A 15,211-nucleotide genomic window follows, 5' to 3' on the forward strand; every position below is an offset into this window, starting at 1 on the left:
AAAGAAAAAAAAAAAAAAAAAAAAAAAAAAAAAAAAAAAAAAAAAAAAAAAAAAAAAAAAAAAAAAAAAAAAAAAAAAAAAAAAAAAACTCACGTCATAGGCATCCTGAGGCGCTTGATAGATTGCCACGGCAGATGTGCACGACATTATATCGGACTGTGTTCGCAAGGTACGCACAAACTCAATGGCATTTGCGCTGTCGAGACCCCTTGTGCTGTTATCCCAGCATTGCAGAGGCGAGTAGCTCAGAGCCGCCTCGGCGATGGTAACTCTCTTTCTCTCTCCACCGCTCACACCCCTGACGAAGTCGTCCCCGACCTTGGTGTTTATCGTGTGTGAAATCCCAAACATGGCCATGGTCACATCGCGAAGATGCTCGGCGTATTCCCGTCTCGATATCCCCGGCGGTATGTTCTTGGGCATCCGACACCTCGCGGCAAAGTAGAGCGTGTCGCCGACCGAGAGGTGCGCAAAGTGGTTGTCGACCTCGGCCGTGTAGATGGCCTCGCCCCGGAACGACGTCCGCATCTGCTTGGGGTGGATCCCCTGGTAGTTGATGGTCGCTTCCGGGTCGACGTGGAAGCCATGCGTCTCCCCAGCCACCGTCTTGAGGAACGTCGAACAGCCCGATCCCGGTGGTCCGAGAACTGCCAGCAACTCTCCCGCGTGTACCACCCCTTCGAGGTTGTGGAGGATGTCGATTCGCTGTTGTTTCCTGCCCAGCATCTTGTCCACCATGGAGCCGACGTCGAGGATGGCATTGCCCACATCCTTTTGGAAGTCGGTGCTCGTCCCAAAGCCATGGACGCTGAGGTTCTTGAACGCAATACCCGTGGTCCGAGGTGGACTACCCTCGGCCGTGTCGACCCTCAGGTCATAAAAGGCCTTGGCCCACTTGCGGGCACTGAACTTGTCGCTGCTGGGATCAAGCGGGCCGCCTGGTTGGTGAGGGAAAAGCGTCCCTTGATAGTTTGAGGCGGTCGTGTATCGGCGTGCCAATTCGTGAAGCTCCTCCTCCATCCGCGCCTCCTCTTCTCTTGCGGCGCCATCATAGTTGGTGATGGTGACTTCGGACTGAGATTGAACGTTTTCTTGAATGTTTTCGTTTGAGGAAAAGCTTGGAGGTTGACCTCCGTGATCATGAGCCGTCATGACTGCCTGCCTGCGTGCAGCACAAAAAAAAAAAAAAAAAAAAAAAGAAAAAACAAATTCCGAATCGATCAGGAAAAATGCGGCTCTGTCTCATCTAGATCTGCCTGCCGTATTTGCATCGTCAACGCCAGGGGAAATTTCTTTATAAGGCTCGAACGGGAAACAAACGACTCCGTGCCATCGCTGCGGCCAAGTCGGTATAACCCGGTCAGCGTTCGCGTCACGGGTTTGGGATGAATATTCCCGAAGGACTTGGGCCTTTTCCCAACTCAGGAAAACTGCTAGGGCGGCCGATTCGGAAAGCAAATAGTATTTGCATCCCGTTCGGGGCCCTGAAGGAGTCCGAATTCGCACTGTCCGGATGAGTCGCTTGGATCTGATAAGCTACCTGTCTTGGCTGCATAGGACGTCCATCTTGGATCATGGGTGATGCCCTCATGGGTCTAATCGCACTGTACCTGCAAAGTTACTACGGGATTCAATTAAAACCCGGCTTGGTGGGAACGGGAGCTTGATAACTTCATTAAGAAGTTAATTGCCAGATGACAAATCCAGTCACGACTCACAACACGTAGGTAATCTATTTTTTTTTTTTTTTTTTGTTTAGTTTCATTTCCCTTTTTATTCTTTTGCGCTGGCCTCTCGCGCTTTTCCAGACTCCCTCTTTGCCCGTCCCCGAAACCCCTCGTTCCGACAACCCGGATACACTTTCTCGGATTTAAGCTCGACAGTCCGTCCCTTTGGATATTTACCACACGCTCGGCCGTTTGTCTTTGCCAGCTTCCTAGACAGGTTGTGCTTAGTTGCATGCAAGTTTTGATTGCCTTGAATATTTGATCCCGGCATCACCGGTTTGTCGTCAGCCTGATCCACCCATAGATCCGCTGCGGATCATCCGCAATAGTCCTCTGCTTTATTTGCCTCCCCTAGCTCCCGAACCCGATTGCTCGTCCGATATTTAGTGTCTAGGTTTGTGGTGTTTACCACGGTCTCGTAATGATTCTTTTGCGTTGAGGACCTGGTTGTCAAGCTTATTCTACTTGGTACAGCTACTTCTCCGTGTTAATTCGATGATGCGAACCATACAGCTGGATAAACACGCCAACCTGTCATCTGTCACTCGTCTGCGCTTTTAGTCAGCCGTCCTTGAAATTTACTCAGAGTCTAGTCTAATCTCTGGTCATTCAGCCGCTAGTGCTGTCGTCACAAGCAATGTTGGCTCCTCTTGGTGACGTATGCGACAATTATCTACAGCTCGAGTTCCGCGTCTCTTCAGGGGCTTGTTGTGGTTTAACTAGCTGACCCTGGACAGCTCTAACATGATACTTCTGCTTGTGGTTGCCCTAGTGCCCCCCGTATGGAGAATTCGATCCGTCAAACGTAATGAGCACAGACAGGGATAGTGAGTCGTAACATTTAATAGGTTGTGATGACCAAATGCCAGTAGAACGGCCCCTCATCACAGCCTCAAGTTAAGCATAAGCCAAACTAGCCTGTGGCTTGAGCCATCTCCAGACTTTGAGAACCGGCGCAGTTTTCATGAACATACTTTGGCTACGCACGGTCTCAAACTCAGTGTTGAGGGACTATCTACAGTAGTATCTACAGCAATGTACCATCTCCAGCATTGTCGAACCATGATGAAGAGGATATATAAAGTTGCGAACCTTGGCTCCAGTGCCTACACAAGTCGGCATACCAAGCAGCATCAAAACCAGCTTCAATATTACCCATTTTCAAAATGCAGCCTATTTTTCTTCTCGCAATGGCCTCGGCCGCCTTGGCTCTGCCTCCCCCTTTTCTCGGACCTTTGCGTCCCAACCACACAATTACCAACTGGGGACAACGCCACTGCGACGAGGACAGTGAGCAGTATGTCGCAAACCCTTCCTTCGAGGACGGTCTCGTCTACTGGACGGCCAGCGACGACGTCCGGGTCCGGGAGTACGACGAGTGGAACACGTCTTCTCTACGCTTCAGGCTTATGGATGGAGAGAAGTACCTGTAGGTAAACCTTCCATGATAGTTTTCCATGCCATCCCCTACTGACCTCTCCAGATACATGATCTCGTCCAGCTCGGAGAGCAGCATCTCCCAGCCGATCCGAGGATTCAACGAACCCTCGGTGACCCTAACCTATGACTGGTCATACGAGATCATGGGCGATGGGGACGACGCGTCCGATCTGGAGTGCACCCTGACCACCACCTTTGGCGTCACCCCGGTGTGGTCGTGGAAACGGGGTAAGACTGGCGGTCGAGGGTCAGTGACGACCACCTTCTCATACGTCAGCGGTGCGGATCTCGGGTTTGTGTTCAAGTGCGACAATGACGACTATGTGGGTTCTGTGGGTATTGATAGCGTCAACCTTTACGGCTGCTACCTGGGTGAAGATTGATACGGTTGGATAAAGTGGGATGGGACGTGGCCGGAGACGAGACTGGTACTCAAATGTCTCAAATGCAGCAGCGTATAATCACTAGACGTCCTCCTTTAGAATCTTGTTCAGCTCGTCTCTCAAGACGCACTTTTCCAAGCTGAAGCTGCTTGCCAACTCCTCCAGTTCAGCCTCCGTCTTGCCCCTGAAAAGCTCTGCCATTTCCCATCCGTGATACTCGCTCAGCAACATCTCCCTGACCGACCTTTCGACCTGCCTGTCAAAAGTCCAGATGCCGGGGTACTTTTTCTTCAAGAGATGCTTCGGGATCTCCTTCTTGATGGCGTCCAAAAACGGAGCGTACACGGCGCTGTTGATGGCGTCTTTGTTGGCCACTCCCCAAAAGTCCAGACCGAGCCGCTGCTTCTTCTCCACAAAGCCTTGAATCAGCCGCATGTAGGCGCTGTCGGGAGACACGTACACCATCCCCTGGTACCCGACGTCCTTGTACAGCCAGATGCTCCACGAGACGTCCTGGTCAAACTCGCTGTAGATCAGCAGCTGCTCCTTCAGCAGCGCGAACCGCTTTCGGTTCGTGGCCTCGGCGTCGCCGTCCTTGCGCGGGTCCTGGTACACGGGGCCGAACTCCCCGTTCCATATCGGCACCTTGGCCTGCTGCATAAAGGCCACCTTGCGCTTGAAGCTCTCCCTCAGCCTCTTCTTCTGCTCCTCGGTGCCCTCGTACTGCTCCGCCTGCGGGAAGCCGAGGAAGCTGTAGTCGTGGCAGCTGTACACCGTGTTGGGGAGCGGCCTGTCGACGGGGAAGGCGGAAAAGTCCATGGCGTACGTGTTGCCGTCCACGAAGAGCATGTGGTCGGGGTCGACCGCTCGGATCGCCTTCTCGCAGCGCTCGTACCACGCCAGCAGGCGGGTGTGCTTGGGGTCTGCTGGCTCGTTGAGGGGGTTGTAGCCTGCGATGACCGCGTTGCCCCTGTAGTGGCTGGCCAGAGCCTCCCAGAGCTGGATGGCGCGGTCCTGGAAGTCCCTGAACTCCCAAAAGAGGGCTCGGTTCAGTCCGCTGTCGCTGTGCCAGTCCTGGTTCTGTCCTCCCTGGACGGCGTGCAGGTCCAGGACGACGTAAATGTCGTGCTTGGCGCAGATGTTGACGATCCTGTCCAGCAGCTCAAAGCCTTGCCTCTTGATGACGGACGGGTTGTCGTCGTCGATGAAATGGCGGTAGTTGAACGGCACGCGCAGGCAGTTGAGGCCCAGCGACGCAAACAGAACGGCGTCTGCCTCTGTGAAGAAGTGGTGGATGAGCCGAGAGAAGAAATAGTCGGCCTTTTCCTGCCCCAGGACCTCGGCCAGGGCCGCTCGATGTTCAAATTCGTGTCCCGAGTAGCCCGTGATGAAATTTTCCATATTGAGCATGCCGCCTAGGCCGGCGCCCTTGAGGAGGACCGGCTTGCCGTCGGGGTCGACAATCTGGGTGCCGCTCACGCGCAGCATTCTGCACGACATTTTTTTTTTTTTTTCTTTTGTCTATGTGTTGAGGCAGCAGGTACGGAGGGGAGGAAAACGAACAAGTCGAAATGTCAGCATATGTGGACTGTTCGTAATTTGCTACTGCATTGCAATGTCAAGACTCAAAATTATACAGGCAAATATACCAGAGCAGCTGGGCTCCACAGAATTCCTCGACGGCGATACTGTGCATCCCCCGCGCGGGGAAGCCCGGTCAAGGAGGAATATCGGAGTCGGGAGGATCCACAGGTTGGTATTGTTGTCTGGTTTAGGATCTTGGCATGTGCAATCCTTCTCGAAAGCACTCCAGATGCTGTTGCAAATGCGTCCGCACTCGGTCCAAGTCGGACGTCTCATCACGCCAGTACTCCAACAAACCGACCACCTGCTCCACCCCTGACCTGACCGAACCGAACCCGCTTCGGGGAGTGACCTGCATGAGGAGTTGCGGACAATACTAGTTCACCTCTTGCGCACCAAGGCATCATGCGATATGTGCCGTGACGCCGATGGCGGAATCCCTGCTTGACTCGCAGCGAGCTTCAATGCGTGATTTTCAATTTCCTTGTTCGTCGAGAGTGTGGAAAGCTCTCGTTCTGCAGACTGTCGTAAACCTAGAGTTCAGCAATGCAGAGAAAAATGTGCCAGTGAATCATTTCGTATAAGTTGATTGTATGTCCGTGCAATACAGACAGACACACACCCTGTTGGCCAATAGTTGGGTTGAAAGAAAAGAAAGATTTCCAGACAGGGATCATATTCAATCAAGCCTCTGCTCTTCAAAGACGGGATGGTATTTCGGTGTGCCCCCTCGTTGGTGAAAGAAAATAAAAGAAAAGAAACACGACAAAGTCGGTCGCGGAACGTCGCTCTTTGTCAATACGCTATGGGCCAAAATACTCCCTATGTAGCTCAAAGTCAAACTGCCATCTCCCCGCAAGATCAACCCCAACTTTCAACTCCACATTAGCATGCCATAACTTATACAGGAGGGGTGATGCGGAAGTGGAGAGAATCAACTTGACTATTTAAATGTCAACCTCTTGCCGATTGATGACTTGACACTGGTTTCTAATCAGTCCTTGCGCAGCAGTCATCATGGAAAAGTCCCAAGATACCGAAACCCACCCCGTCCAAGGCACCACCAGCCACCATGACAAGGTGCCTGTCAGCCAGGAGCAGGAGCTCACGCTGGCCGAGGTTTTCAAGCATCACAAAATCATCGTTTGGTGGTGCTTCTACTGGGCCATGTGTGCCGTTGGATGGTACGTCGTCCAGTCCACCCGAGTACGCTTGTCGTCCCGGCACTGATTTCGTTTCGTCACAGGGGCTTCGATGCACAGATCAACGGCGCCATGATCGCCGTCGACTCGTTCCGCCGCGACTTTGGCTACCTCAGCCCCAAAGGCGAGGCCATCCTGCCTGCCGAATGGCAAGCCGCCTTCAACATCATCGCCTCGGTCGGTCAAATCTTTGGCGGCTTCCTCTGCAGTTGGGCCGCCGACCGCATCGGCCGCCGCTGCTCCCTCGTCTGCGGCCTGATCATCTGCACCGGTGGGATCGCCGGCGAGGTTGCTTCCCACACGCGCCCCGCCTTCCTGGCCTCCAAGCTCGTCCTGGGCCTCGGCCTCGGCTTCTACCTGACGCTGGCCCCCCTGGCGTGCAGCGAGATTGCTCCCGTCGCGTTGAGAGGGTTTGCCACGGCCGGCGTCAACCTCGGCATCGCCGTCGGCCAGCTGCTCTCGAACGCCGTGGTCAAGGTTTTTGGGGAGAGGACCGACGCATGGGCGTACAAGGGAGGATTTGCCACGCAGCTCTTCTTTGTTCTGTTCCTCCTCGTCTTTCTCCCCTTCCTGCCCGAGTCGCCGTGGTATCTTGTCCGTGCTGGCAAGAGCGGACAGGCCACCGAGACCATCAGGAAACTTTACGGAAGAGATTACGACGCCGAGAGGCAAATACTCGCTATGGAGGCTACCATCATCGCCGAGGAGACTGCCACGGCCAGCGAACAAAGACTGATCGACTGCTTCCGCGGCACCGACCGCCTGCGCACCGGCATCTCCACCGGCGTGTTCCTCTGCCAACACCTCGTCGGCATCATCTTCGTCCTGGGATACTCGACCTACTTCTTCAGTTTGGTGGGCGTCCAAAAGTCCTTCGACCTGGGCGTCGGCGTCACAGCCTGTGGCGTCCTGGGCAACATCAGCTCCTGGTTCGTCGTCGAGCGCTTCGGCCGCCGCGTCATCTTCGTCGGCGGCATGGCCAGCCTCACCGGCCTGCTCTTCCTCATCGGGATCATGGACGTGGTGCCGACCGCCGCGGCGGGCTGGGTCATGGCCTCCTCGACGGTCGTCTACGCGTTCGTGTACTTTATGACCATTGGCGCCATGGCCTTTGCCGTCCTGGGCGAGGCCTCCAGCACCAGCCTCCGCGCCAAGACCATCTCGCTGGCGACCGCCACCCAGGCCGTCTGTGGCATCGTGTTCAATTTTGCCATCCCCTACATGGTCAACCCGGACCAGGCCAACATGAAGGGCAAGGTGGGTTTCGTGTTTGGTGGTCTGGCCCTGGTGGGCACGGTTGGAAGCTGGGTGTGGGTTCCAGAGCTCAAGGGCAAGACTTTTGACGAGATTGATAGGTTGTTTGCCGCCAAGGTGCCGCCTAGGAAGATGGGCAAATCATTGTAGGTGACGTTGGTGACGATGCCACTGTCGAATGGTGACGATGCACGTTGAAACATTATATCATTGTGTGAACCTTTTCATTTTTTTTTTCCGGCTGGTACTTCCGCTGTCCTTTGGGATATCTGATATCTTACAAAGGCGTCGCATACCACCCACAAGAAAGAAAAAAGAAAAAAAAAAAAGTTGATTCCTAGCATTGTTTCCCACGGTCTACTTCGAAGCACTGGACCAACGCACTAGCAGCCCTGCTTGGAGTTGTCATGCTGAAAGAGCAAGTGCTGTCGGTAGGCTCCCAACCAGGCAGCCATTTACGCAACCTTGGTATGATCGATCATCTGTGTCGGCCAGGCAGGCAGTGCTCTGGAGTCAAGTCAGCTCTTTCATTTGAAGATTGCCAGACAGTTGCAGTACCTCTTAGCGAGGACGAACTCAATCCATTGATATTGATTGTAGTACGGTGGGAATGCTTGTTGGATGGACTTTGTGTCGGGTGGAAGCAAGAGTTTGGAATGGGTTCGTCTCTGGCTGTCAAATCACATGGCAAGTATGAACCGGACGTGCGCTCTGACACCCTACGTAATTAAGGGTGTCGATTTGGGGCATACATTTACCGCCGCTTTGCTGCTCGCATTTTACCCAGGTCGCAATTTGTAAAGCGACTGGGACTGGGACTGGCATGGCGCATAATTTAGTGATCAAAAGCAACATATATTAAGTATGCCCGCTCACCTACTGACTCACCCATCTGAAGACGTGCCAAGTTGACTGATTATATCAACCATCTATCTTCTCGCTCACCTGTTCACACCTACCTATCTACATACCTACTCGCCTGGCTCGTTGCGCAAAAAGGGTCCATAATAATCAACTGATCCATGGGACTGAAATGGTCAAAGTTCAAAGCTTGTGATATAGGTTAGTTGCTATGATGTGCGACGTCGTACTGGTGTGGGGGATGGTGGGTAAATAAATGATTAGCGTAGGGATGCTAGCTGGACTACTGCTGGATAAGGCAGGACAGTTCAGTCCGGGCGCAATATCCATGTCCGCATGACCTCTCATGTCAGGGGTAGCCCGGTGCAGAGAGTTCAATTATAGCAAAATTCGATGCAACGATCCAAGATGGATCAGACCACGAAAGCAAAGAGACAGATTCAAGCACGCTTTCGTGATTTGAGCAAAATATGAGGGGGTATATTACAAATTAAATTCAAACATGACTATGTTACATGTACAATGGTAGGTAAGTAGGTAGGTAGGTAGGTAGGTAGGTGTGTTCAACCCTACTGCTTGGTGAACTTGTAGCACTGGTTGGCAATGGGAACCTCCACTCCAAACAGGTCACGCGACCAGTACTTTGTGATGAAACCCTTGAGCTTGAACACAAAGTCGGATTTGATGCCGACCCCCTGCTCGCAGGAGCCCTGGCCAGTGACAGGCTGCAGGACACTGCCGACGGGCTTGGTGGTGGCGGATCCACCAACGCTCAGTTGTTGGTTTCCGGCGAGCGAGAAGCGGTTGTTGACCCTCGGCTCAGCCGTTAACCCCGAGGAGAGATCCACCAAACCACCGAGAACCTTGACGGCCAATGAAACCGTCACAGAGGCGTAGACGTCAGCGCCGACCTCGGCCTTCTGGGAAATGTTGGCGGCCGCGGTGTACTTGGGGTCCCAGCCGGTGGCCGAAGTGCCTCGGTCCTTGTTGACCAGGTCGAGGTGGACGTTGCCCTTGGGCATGGCCACACCGAGAGCGGTGTGGACATCGACAGCGCCGGATGCGGAAAGATTGACGCCGATCCCGAACGCGACGCCGGGGCCGAGCGCGACGACGCCAGGGACGTTGATGAGGGTGTACTCCAGCTCGTCGGGAGCATACTGAAAGTTTTGGGAGTAGGCAGCTTGGATGCTGGCCGACAGTGCTACGTCGGCCTTGAAGCTGGCATCAAGATCAAAGTAGAGTTCCTTGAGCTTAAAGGCCCAGAAGTCGTAGTTGAGTTTGCCCGAGAATGTGACGGCCGACTCGAAAGAGGCATGATCGGCAATGATCTCGAGATATGGGTCCAGGTCCAGCAGGGTCTTGTTTTTGGCAAGCGCAGTACCGAACGAGAGCGTGGTGCTGGGGTTGAGGGTGATGCGCTTGCGCAGGGTGGCCGCGGGCAGCGAGGAAAATGTCATCTCGCAAGTGCCGGCGACCTGCTCAATCTTCTGGGAAGAGGCCGTGCAGGCGATGGACAGGTCATCCTTGTTGGGCTTGACGTCGTCGACCTTGAAGAACCCACGTTCAAACTCGTCGTTGCAGTTGCCCTGGCCGTTGGTGACGATGATCAAGCCAGCCTCGAGCGACTCCCAGTTCTTGGCGGCAATGTCAAAGGCCTCGACGTCGGAGAACTTGACGGTAAGGAGGTTCTTGGAGCACTTGACCTTGGTGATGGAGTCGATGTATTCTAGAGCGACGAAGGAGTGGTTGGTGGTCAGGGTCATGTTGATGGAGCCCTGGGGAGCAGGCACCGTGGTGTTGTGGCCGGCGGTGCTGTTGGCGAAGGGGGGAGGGGTGGGCCTGCTGCCGTCATCGCCGTAGAAGAGGGAGACCTGAGGCGCCGGGATGATGTTGTTCTTGTCCGAGGTGTCGACGTCGGGCGCCTTGCAAGGCGGGAGGGTGGTGGTGGTGTTGACCGGAGTGTCGACGCCGCCGCGGACAACCTCTTCGGGCAGCTCCTCTACCGGAGCTTTCTGGTCGGGCATCTCGACGACAACGTAGCGCACCACCTGCTTCTCGGGTGGGCACCCAGACTGCTCCTCGCCGCCAAGGACATTCCCAAGAGCGGCCGAGGCAAGGAGGGAAAGAGAGAATAGAGAGCGTGTGTTCACCATTGTGTCGGCGATGACTTGCAGGGAGAACAGTGCTGGCAAGGAAACGAGGAGCGAGTGACCGGAGCTGAAGGGGGAGCTGTACCGTCGCTGAGGGAGAGGACCAACTCCCCAACAACGAAGGCCGGGAGAGAATCCATTTTTGTATCCTGACCTGGGCCGGACATTATGCTCACTCTCAAGTCTCAGCCTCCCTCAGGTTCACCTGCACAACTCGCTTTGGGCAGGAGATTACGGGCATGGGATTTCAGCGCGACCGCAAACCAATCCACCACCCAAGAAGATACCAAGACCCCCGTCCCAATTCGGCAGCTACCGAGAGCGACAGCGTTAGTGGGGTCGTCGTGCCCAGTGCAGCGATTCGACCGTCTCATTGGTTCTCGCCGCCCATATTCCTCAGGTACGCCCTGAATGACTCGCGCTTATTGGATTCAAGGCGGGACCAATTAATGCTCGCGCTACGCTACAACTAGGCGAGCTGGAAGTTCGGCACGCTCGTCTGACTGTAGTCGCCTCCTATCGACCACCTGGGCCGCACAGACAAGACACACACACCAACGGTCCATTCGGCGGGGACTTTTTTTTTTTTGGATTCGACGGGGTGACATCGGTCTGCTTCAAGTGAATAATACGCAAGTGTGCACGCAGCATTACGGGTCGCCCGCTGTCACATGGTCGGCACTGACCCAACGTTAAGCAACGGTCAACGCGTCGCCAAGTCGGTTGCTTTCCTCGCGAGTGTTTGCCGAGATGCGAGTACCGAGAAATAGCAACAAAAAAAAATCCATAAGCGGGGTCGTCACTCTGAGACGGCTTGGCGAGAAAATGGATCAGTGAGCTTATCAACGACGACTTTTTGTCTTATCTGCAACTACTGTAATCATATGTATGGACAGTCTAACATGAATACTGAAATGCGAGAAATCTTATCATATACAAGAGAATCATTCGATACCCATCACTGTAGTATCCAACCCGAGACACATATATAAAGAACCCCACCAAACCACTTCCGCTCATGGACGCCATCTGAAGCTGGGGTGCTTCCAATCGAGATCCTCAATCTCTTGCTGGCTGAGTCCCGAGAGCTCCTTGTCGACGTCAAGTTTATCGCGTCGCTTGTTGTCCCACTTCATCCACAACAGGGCAGTCAGGGACACAATCAGGATCAACGACGAAGTGGCAAGGTTGAGACCGTTGCCAATCTTGTAGTCGGGCCCGTCCCAGGGTAGGAAGCTCCAGGTGGAGATGAGGCCGCCGACGTTGCCAAACATGACCTGTGATGGGTTAGCATTTTTTTTTTTTTCTTTTCTTTTCTTTTCTTTTCGAGTGGTGTCAAGGTAGAGAGATGCAGAGTGGATTGGAAAGAAACTCACGTTGAGACCAATGGCACTGCTCCTTGCAGTATCACTGACAACGTTGGCACTAATGTGTGCATTCGACATGGGACCCAAGACCATTGCCGAGCTGGCAATCAAGAAAGTCGCCGCGTACCGGACCGTCGCAACCTTGCTGGCCAAGAACATGATGTAGCCCGTCATGACCATGGGAGCGCTCAGCGCGATCAGGAACTGCCTGCGATCGAGGTACCAACTCAAGCTGGGGAAAGCTATTGTGAAAAAGGCACCGACGACGTAGGGCGGCACGCTGTAGAGCTGCTTCTGCACAGTGGAAAAGGTCGGGTAGATTGACGACACGATGGTGGGCAGGAAAAACGCAAGACCCTGGACGGTGACGTTGTTGCACAGGAAGATGATGGCGATCTGGATCGTCACCGGGTTCGTCATGCCACGCATCAACTTCTTGGTATCAATCTTGTCGAGAACTTCAGTCTGGCCGACGCGCTCCGACTTGACTCGTGCCTCGCACAGTATCCTTTCCTCTTCGGTCATCCAGCGTGCCGTCTCCGGTCGGTCGGTGAGGGTGAAGAAGGAGATGATGGACAGGATTATGGTGACGATGCCCTCGATGGCAAAGATCATGCGCCAATTGTGGAGGCCAGCGAAATGGTCAAGCGTGAGGATGGCGCTGGCCAAAAGTCCACCGAATGCACCAGCCAGGGGGGCCATGACCATGTATAGCGACAATCGGAACGCGAGCTCGGCGCGTTGATACCAACGCGACAGGTAGTATGCAATGCCGGGAAGCATACCGGCCTCAAAGATGCCCAGCAGGAAGCGGACGCCGCAAATGGCTGCTCGGTCCTGCACAAAAGCAGTGGCGATGGAAACTATGCCGAAGAGGAGCGACGTTGTGGGCAGGAACCAGCCTGGGCCCATCCACTTGCACAGCACCGTTGCTGGAATCTCAAAGATGATGTAGGAGATGTAAAAGACGGAGAGGATGATGTTGTAGTCATTTCCGGTGAGGCCTAGATCCTTTTCCAAACCCGCAATGCGCGCGTTACCTGAGCAGGGTTAGCATCATATCTTTGACAAGTCAGACCAAATTCAGACAGACACCCAGGTTGTACCCACCAATATTTGCCCGATCAATGAAGCAGAACAGGTACAGGAGCGCGACAGTCGGCACCAAGTACAGGTCCATCTTCAACCGCAACTTCCTGACGGCCTTGGGGTCGAACTGCATGACGGGGTTGCCATATGCGTCTGTCGCAAGTTGGCCTCGGGCGGCAGCCTGTCGCAGCGTGTCGTCGCCCATGATTGCCGCCGTTTGGATTCGGTCCTCGGAGCTGTTGCCGTGCTCAACCCCGACATCTTTGCTGGTTTTTTCATCCATGTTGGAAGACATTTTGAAAAACGAATTTTCGCAAGCACACGGCAACAAAAAAGAACAAATTACCCCGGATGTGCGAAAAGGAAGCGACATTTATTCCTACCTGGCAGCTCGGCCCGACATTGGATCCCACCAGCTCCAGCCCATGACTCCTCCACCTGGCAGTTCTGATGAAAAAAATGAAATAAAAACAACAAGTTTGATTGCTTAGCCGGGGACCTGGCGGGGCTTTCCCCAGCGCTTCCCCACAAACGGGATTGCACTCTATGCCATCTTGGCGGCCTTGATTTGCCTTCTCAATCATGCGGCAAATATTTACGCCAGGTCGGGAGTTGCAATTTGGCCAAATTCGGCCAAGCAGCCCAACTGTAAATAGAATAGCCGTTGGAGAAACGTTTCGTTTAGTGCTGTCGAGAACAACAGTCGGGGTGTTTTCCGTTGCTGCATCGCTACTCTAGGGCCAACCCTGTCTGCTAGCTTCGGGGCTAGTCCCAGTTTTTTGCGGGAAATAGGATCTTTCCCCTCCCCCGCAGCATTCACCGTCCAATAGGGTTGCCGGTTGGCGTGTCTCTTCTGAATAAGGGCCTGCGGCTCCGATTTTCGGCATTTACATTTACCCATGGCTCGCATGGCAACCGTTGTGGTACAAGTCACGTGCCATTCGTTTACCCCAAGCCCTGTTTCGACTGTTTGAGAGCAATGCCTTGGTTATTTTGCCGATTTCGTAACAAATCAAGTAATAGCACCCGAGTCATCCGCTCAAGGTTTGCAGCTGGACGCAGTCAGGGGATCTTTTATATTGCATCTATTTTCGAGTAGCAAACATGTCTTCTATTAACTTCGCCTCCAAATCTCACTTTCAGCCCCTTTCTTGGCCTTGCTTTCAATGCTGCTCCTGTATTACTCTAACCTAGAATCTACTTGGGCCATATAGGTTAGGTCGGCAGCAAGACGGGCATATACCTGTCTGCACAAACATGCTAAAGCCAACAACTCTGTCACATAATGACAAATCCAGAGTAATCCTGCCCGAATATCAGGCATCTGCTAGAGTTTCTCCAGCGTCTCTTCAACTCTGGGTCCTTTTCCCACTGCTCCTGCGGCTTGGCGTTGTCAAAGTCCGCAACTCAAACCTCAAAACCCGGCATCTTGTGCTTGCGTACAGCAAAAGACCTTGTCCAGGAGTACAAGGGCAATTGCTTCTCTGCCTGGGCCGATAAAACGGCCATTCGGTCTGATCGTCCTCGGTTGCCAAGAGGCAGCGACTTGGGCGCAGTTCTCGAAATAGTAGAGGAACTTGGGCCTGCACTCAACTCCGCGTAGCAGCTGCACCTATTGAACCTTTGTGTACTATTTTTGCAAAGCAGACATCCACAAGAAAGCCGGAGTTCGACATCGTCGCTCAATATTTTAGCATGCGTCCTGCTCTGTTGCACTTGTCGCAGTCTTCAGCCACCGTCGGTCTCCTCGGCTAACTACCTCGGTTCCAATGTCTTGGCGCCTGGCCCAGATCAACCGCTTCTACACAGCCCGATAAGGAAACTTGAGCTTGGCCCTCATTGATAGCCCGCAGCTCTTAACCCGTTGCGGACTTTTTTTTGGGTCGCTCGTATGCGACTATGGTAGTCCACGGTGGGGGATCCCTCAACCACTTGCATTGGCATAATTGCTGCCAAGTTGCGCAAACACGCACTCCTTCTCCCGCCAAAGACGACCGCATCCTGCCCGCAAACTCGATGATTGCTTCAGCATAGCTTCTGATGCCGACGACAATGTCCTCAAAGAGATTGGGCGCTGTATCCCGCCAAACTACCCTGCCGTTCTTGATTGTAATACTGTTGCCGGCTTCGTGGCAGTAATTACTACAAAAA

General features: G+C 53.7%; 6 protein-coding genes across 6 annotated transcripts in view; 2 read left to right on the forward strand and 4 right to left on the reverse strand.

Moving 5' to 3' along the window:
- PpBr36_03908 (uncharacterized protein) overlaps positions 1-1,152 on the reverse strand; it is a gene marked incomplete at both ends in the record, with an annotated part of 4,773 nt that extends 3,621 nt beyond the window's left edge. The window contains one exon of the mRNA XM_029891077.1: positions 94-1,152. Within this exon, the coding sequence (XP_029754434.1) occupies positions 94-1,152 (1,059 nt within the window). The remainder of the gene's footprint in view (positions 1-93) is intronic.
- A 1,741-nt stretch (positions 1,153-2,893) lies between these two features.
- On the forward strand, positions 2,894-3,550 carry PpBr36_03909 (uncharacterized protein; the record flags this gene model as incomplete). Its single annotated transcript, XM_029891078.1, has 2 exons — positions 2,894-3,156; positions 3,211-3,550. The coding sequence occupies 2 exons, from the start codon at positions 2,894-2,896 to the stop codon at positions 3,548-3,550; spliced, it is 603 nt and encodes a 200-aa protein (XP_029754435.1).
- An 81-nt stretch (positions 3,551-3,631) lies between these two features.
- PpBr36_03910 (uncharacterized protein) lies at positions 3,632-5,050 on the reverse strand (the record flags this gene model as incomplete). The annotated part of the gene is made up of 1 exon (XM_029891079.1): positions 3,632-5,050. The coding sequence occupies one exon, from the start codon at positions 5,048-5,050 to the stop codon at positions 3,632-3,634; it is 1,419 nt and encodes a 472-aa protein (XP_029753591.1).
- A 1,101-nt stretch (positions 5,051-6,151) lies between these two features.
- PpBr36_03911 (uncharacterized protein) lies at positions 6,152-7,740 on the forward strand (the record flags this gene model as incomplete). Its single annotated transcript, XM_029891080.1, has 2 exons — positions 6,152-6,318; positions 6,381-7,740. 2 exons carry the CDS (start codon positions 6,152-6,154, stop codon positions 7,738-7,740), a joined length of 1,527 nt encoding a protein of 508 aa, XP_029753590.1.
- Positions 7,741-9,020: 1,280 nt separating this feature from the next.
- Positions 9,021-10,744, reverse strand: PpBr36_03912 (uncharacterized protein; the record flags this gene model as incomplete). The annotated part of the gene is made up of 2 exons (XM_029891081.1): positions 9,021-10,671; positions 10,713-10,744. 2 exons carry the CDS (start codon positions 10,742-10,744, stop codon positions 9,021-9,023), a joined length of 1,683 nt encoding a protein of 560 aa, XP_029753593.1.
- An 876-nt stretch (positions 10,745-11,620) lies between these two features.
- Positions 11,621-13,355, reverse strand: PpBr36_03913 (uncharacterized protein; the record flags this gene model as incomplete). The annotated part of the gene is made up of 3 exons (XM_029891082.1): positions 11,621-11,881; positions 11,981-13,011; positions 13,082-13,355. 3 exons carry the CDS (start codon positions 13,353-13,355, stop codon positions 11,621-11,623), a joined length of 1,566 nt encoding a protein of 521 aa, XP_029753592.1.
- Positions 13,356-15,211: the final 1,856 nt, after the last annotated feature.

Source organism: Pyricularia pennisetigena, chromosome 3, assembly GCF_004337985.1.
Source record: "Pyricularia pennisetigena strain Br36 chromosome 3, whole genome shotgun sequence".
NCBI lineage: Eukaryota > Fungi > Ascomycota > Sordariomycetes > Magnaporthales > Pyriculariaceae > Pyricularia > Pyricularia pennisetigena.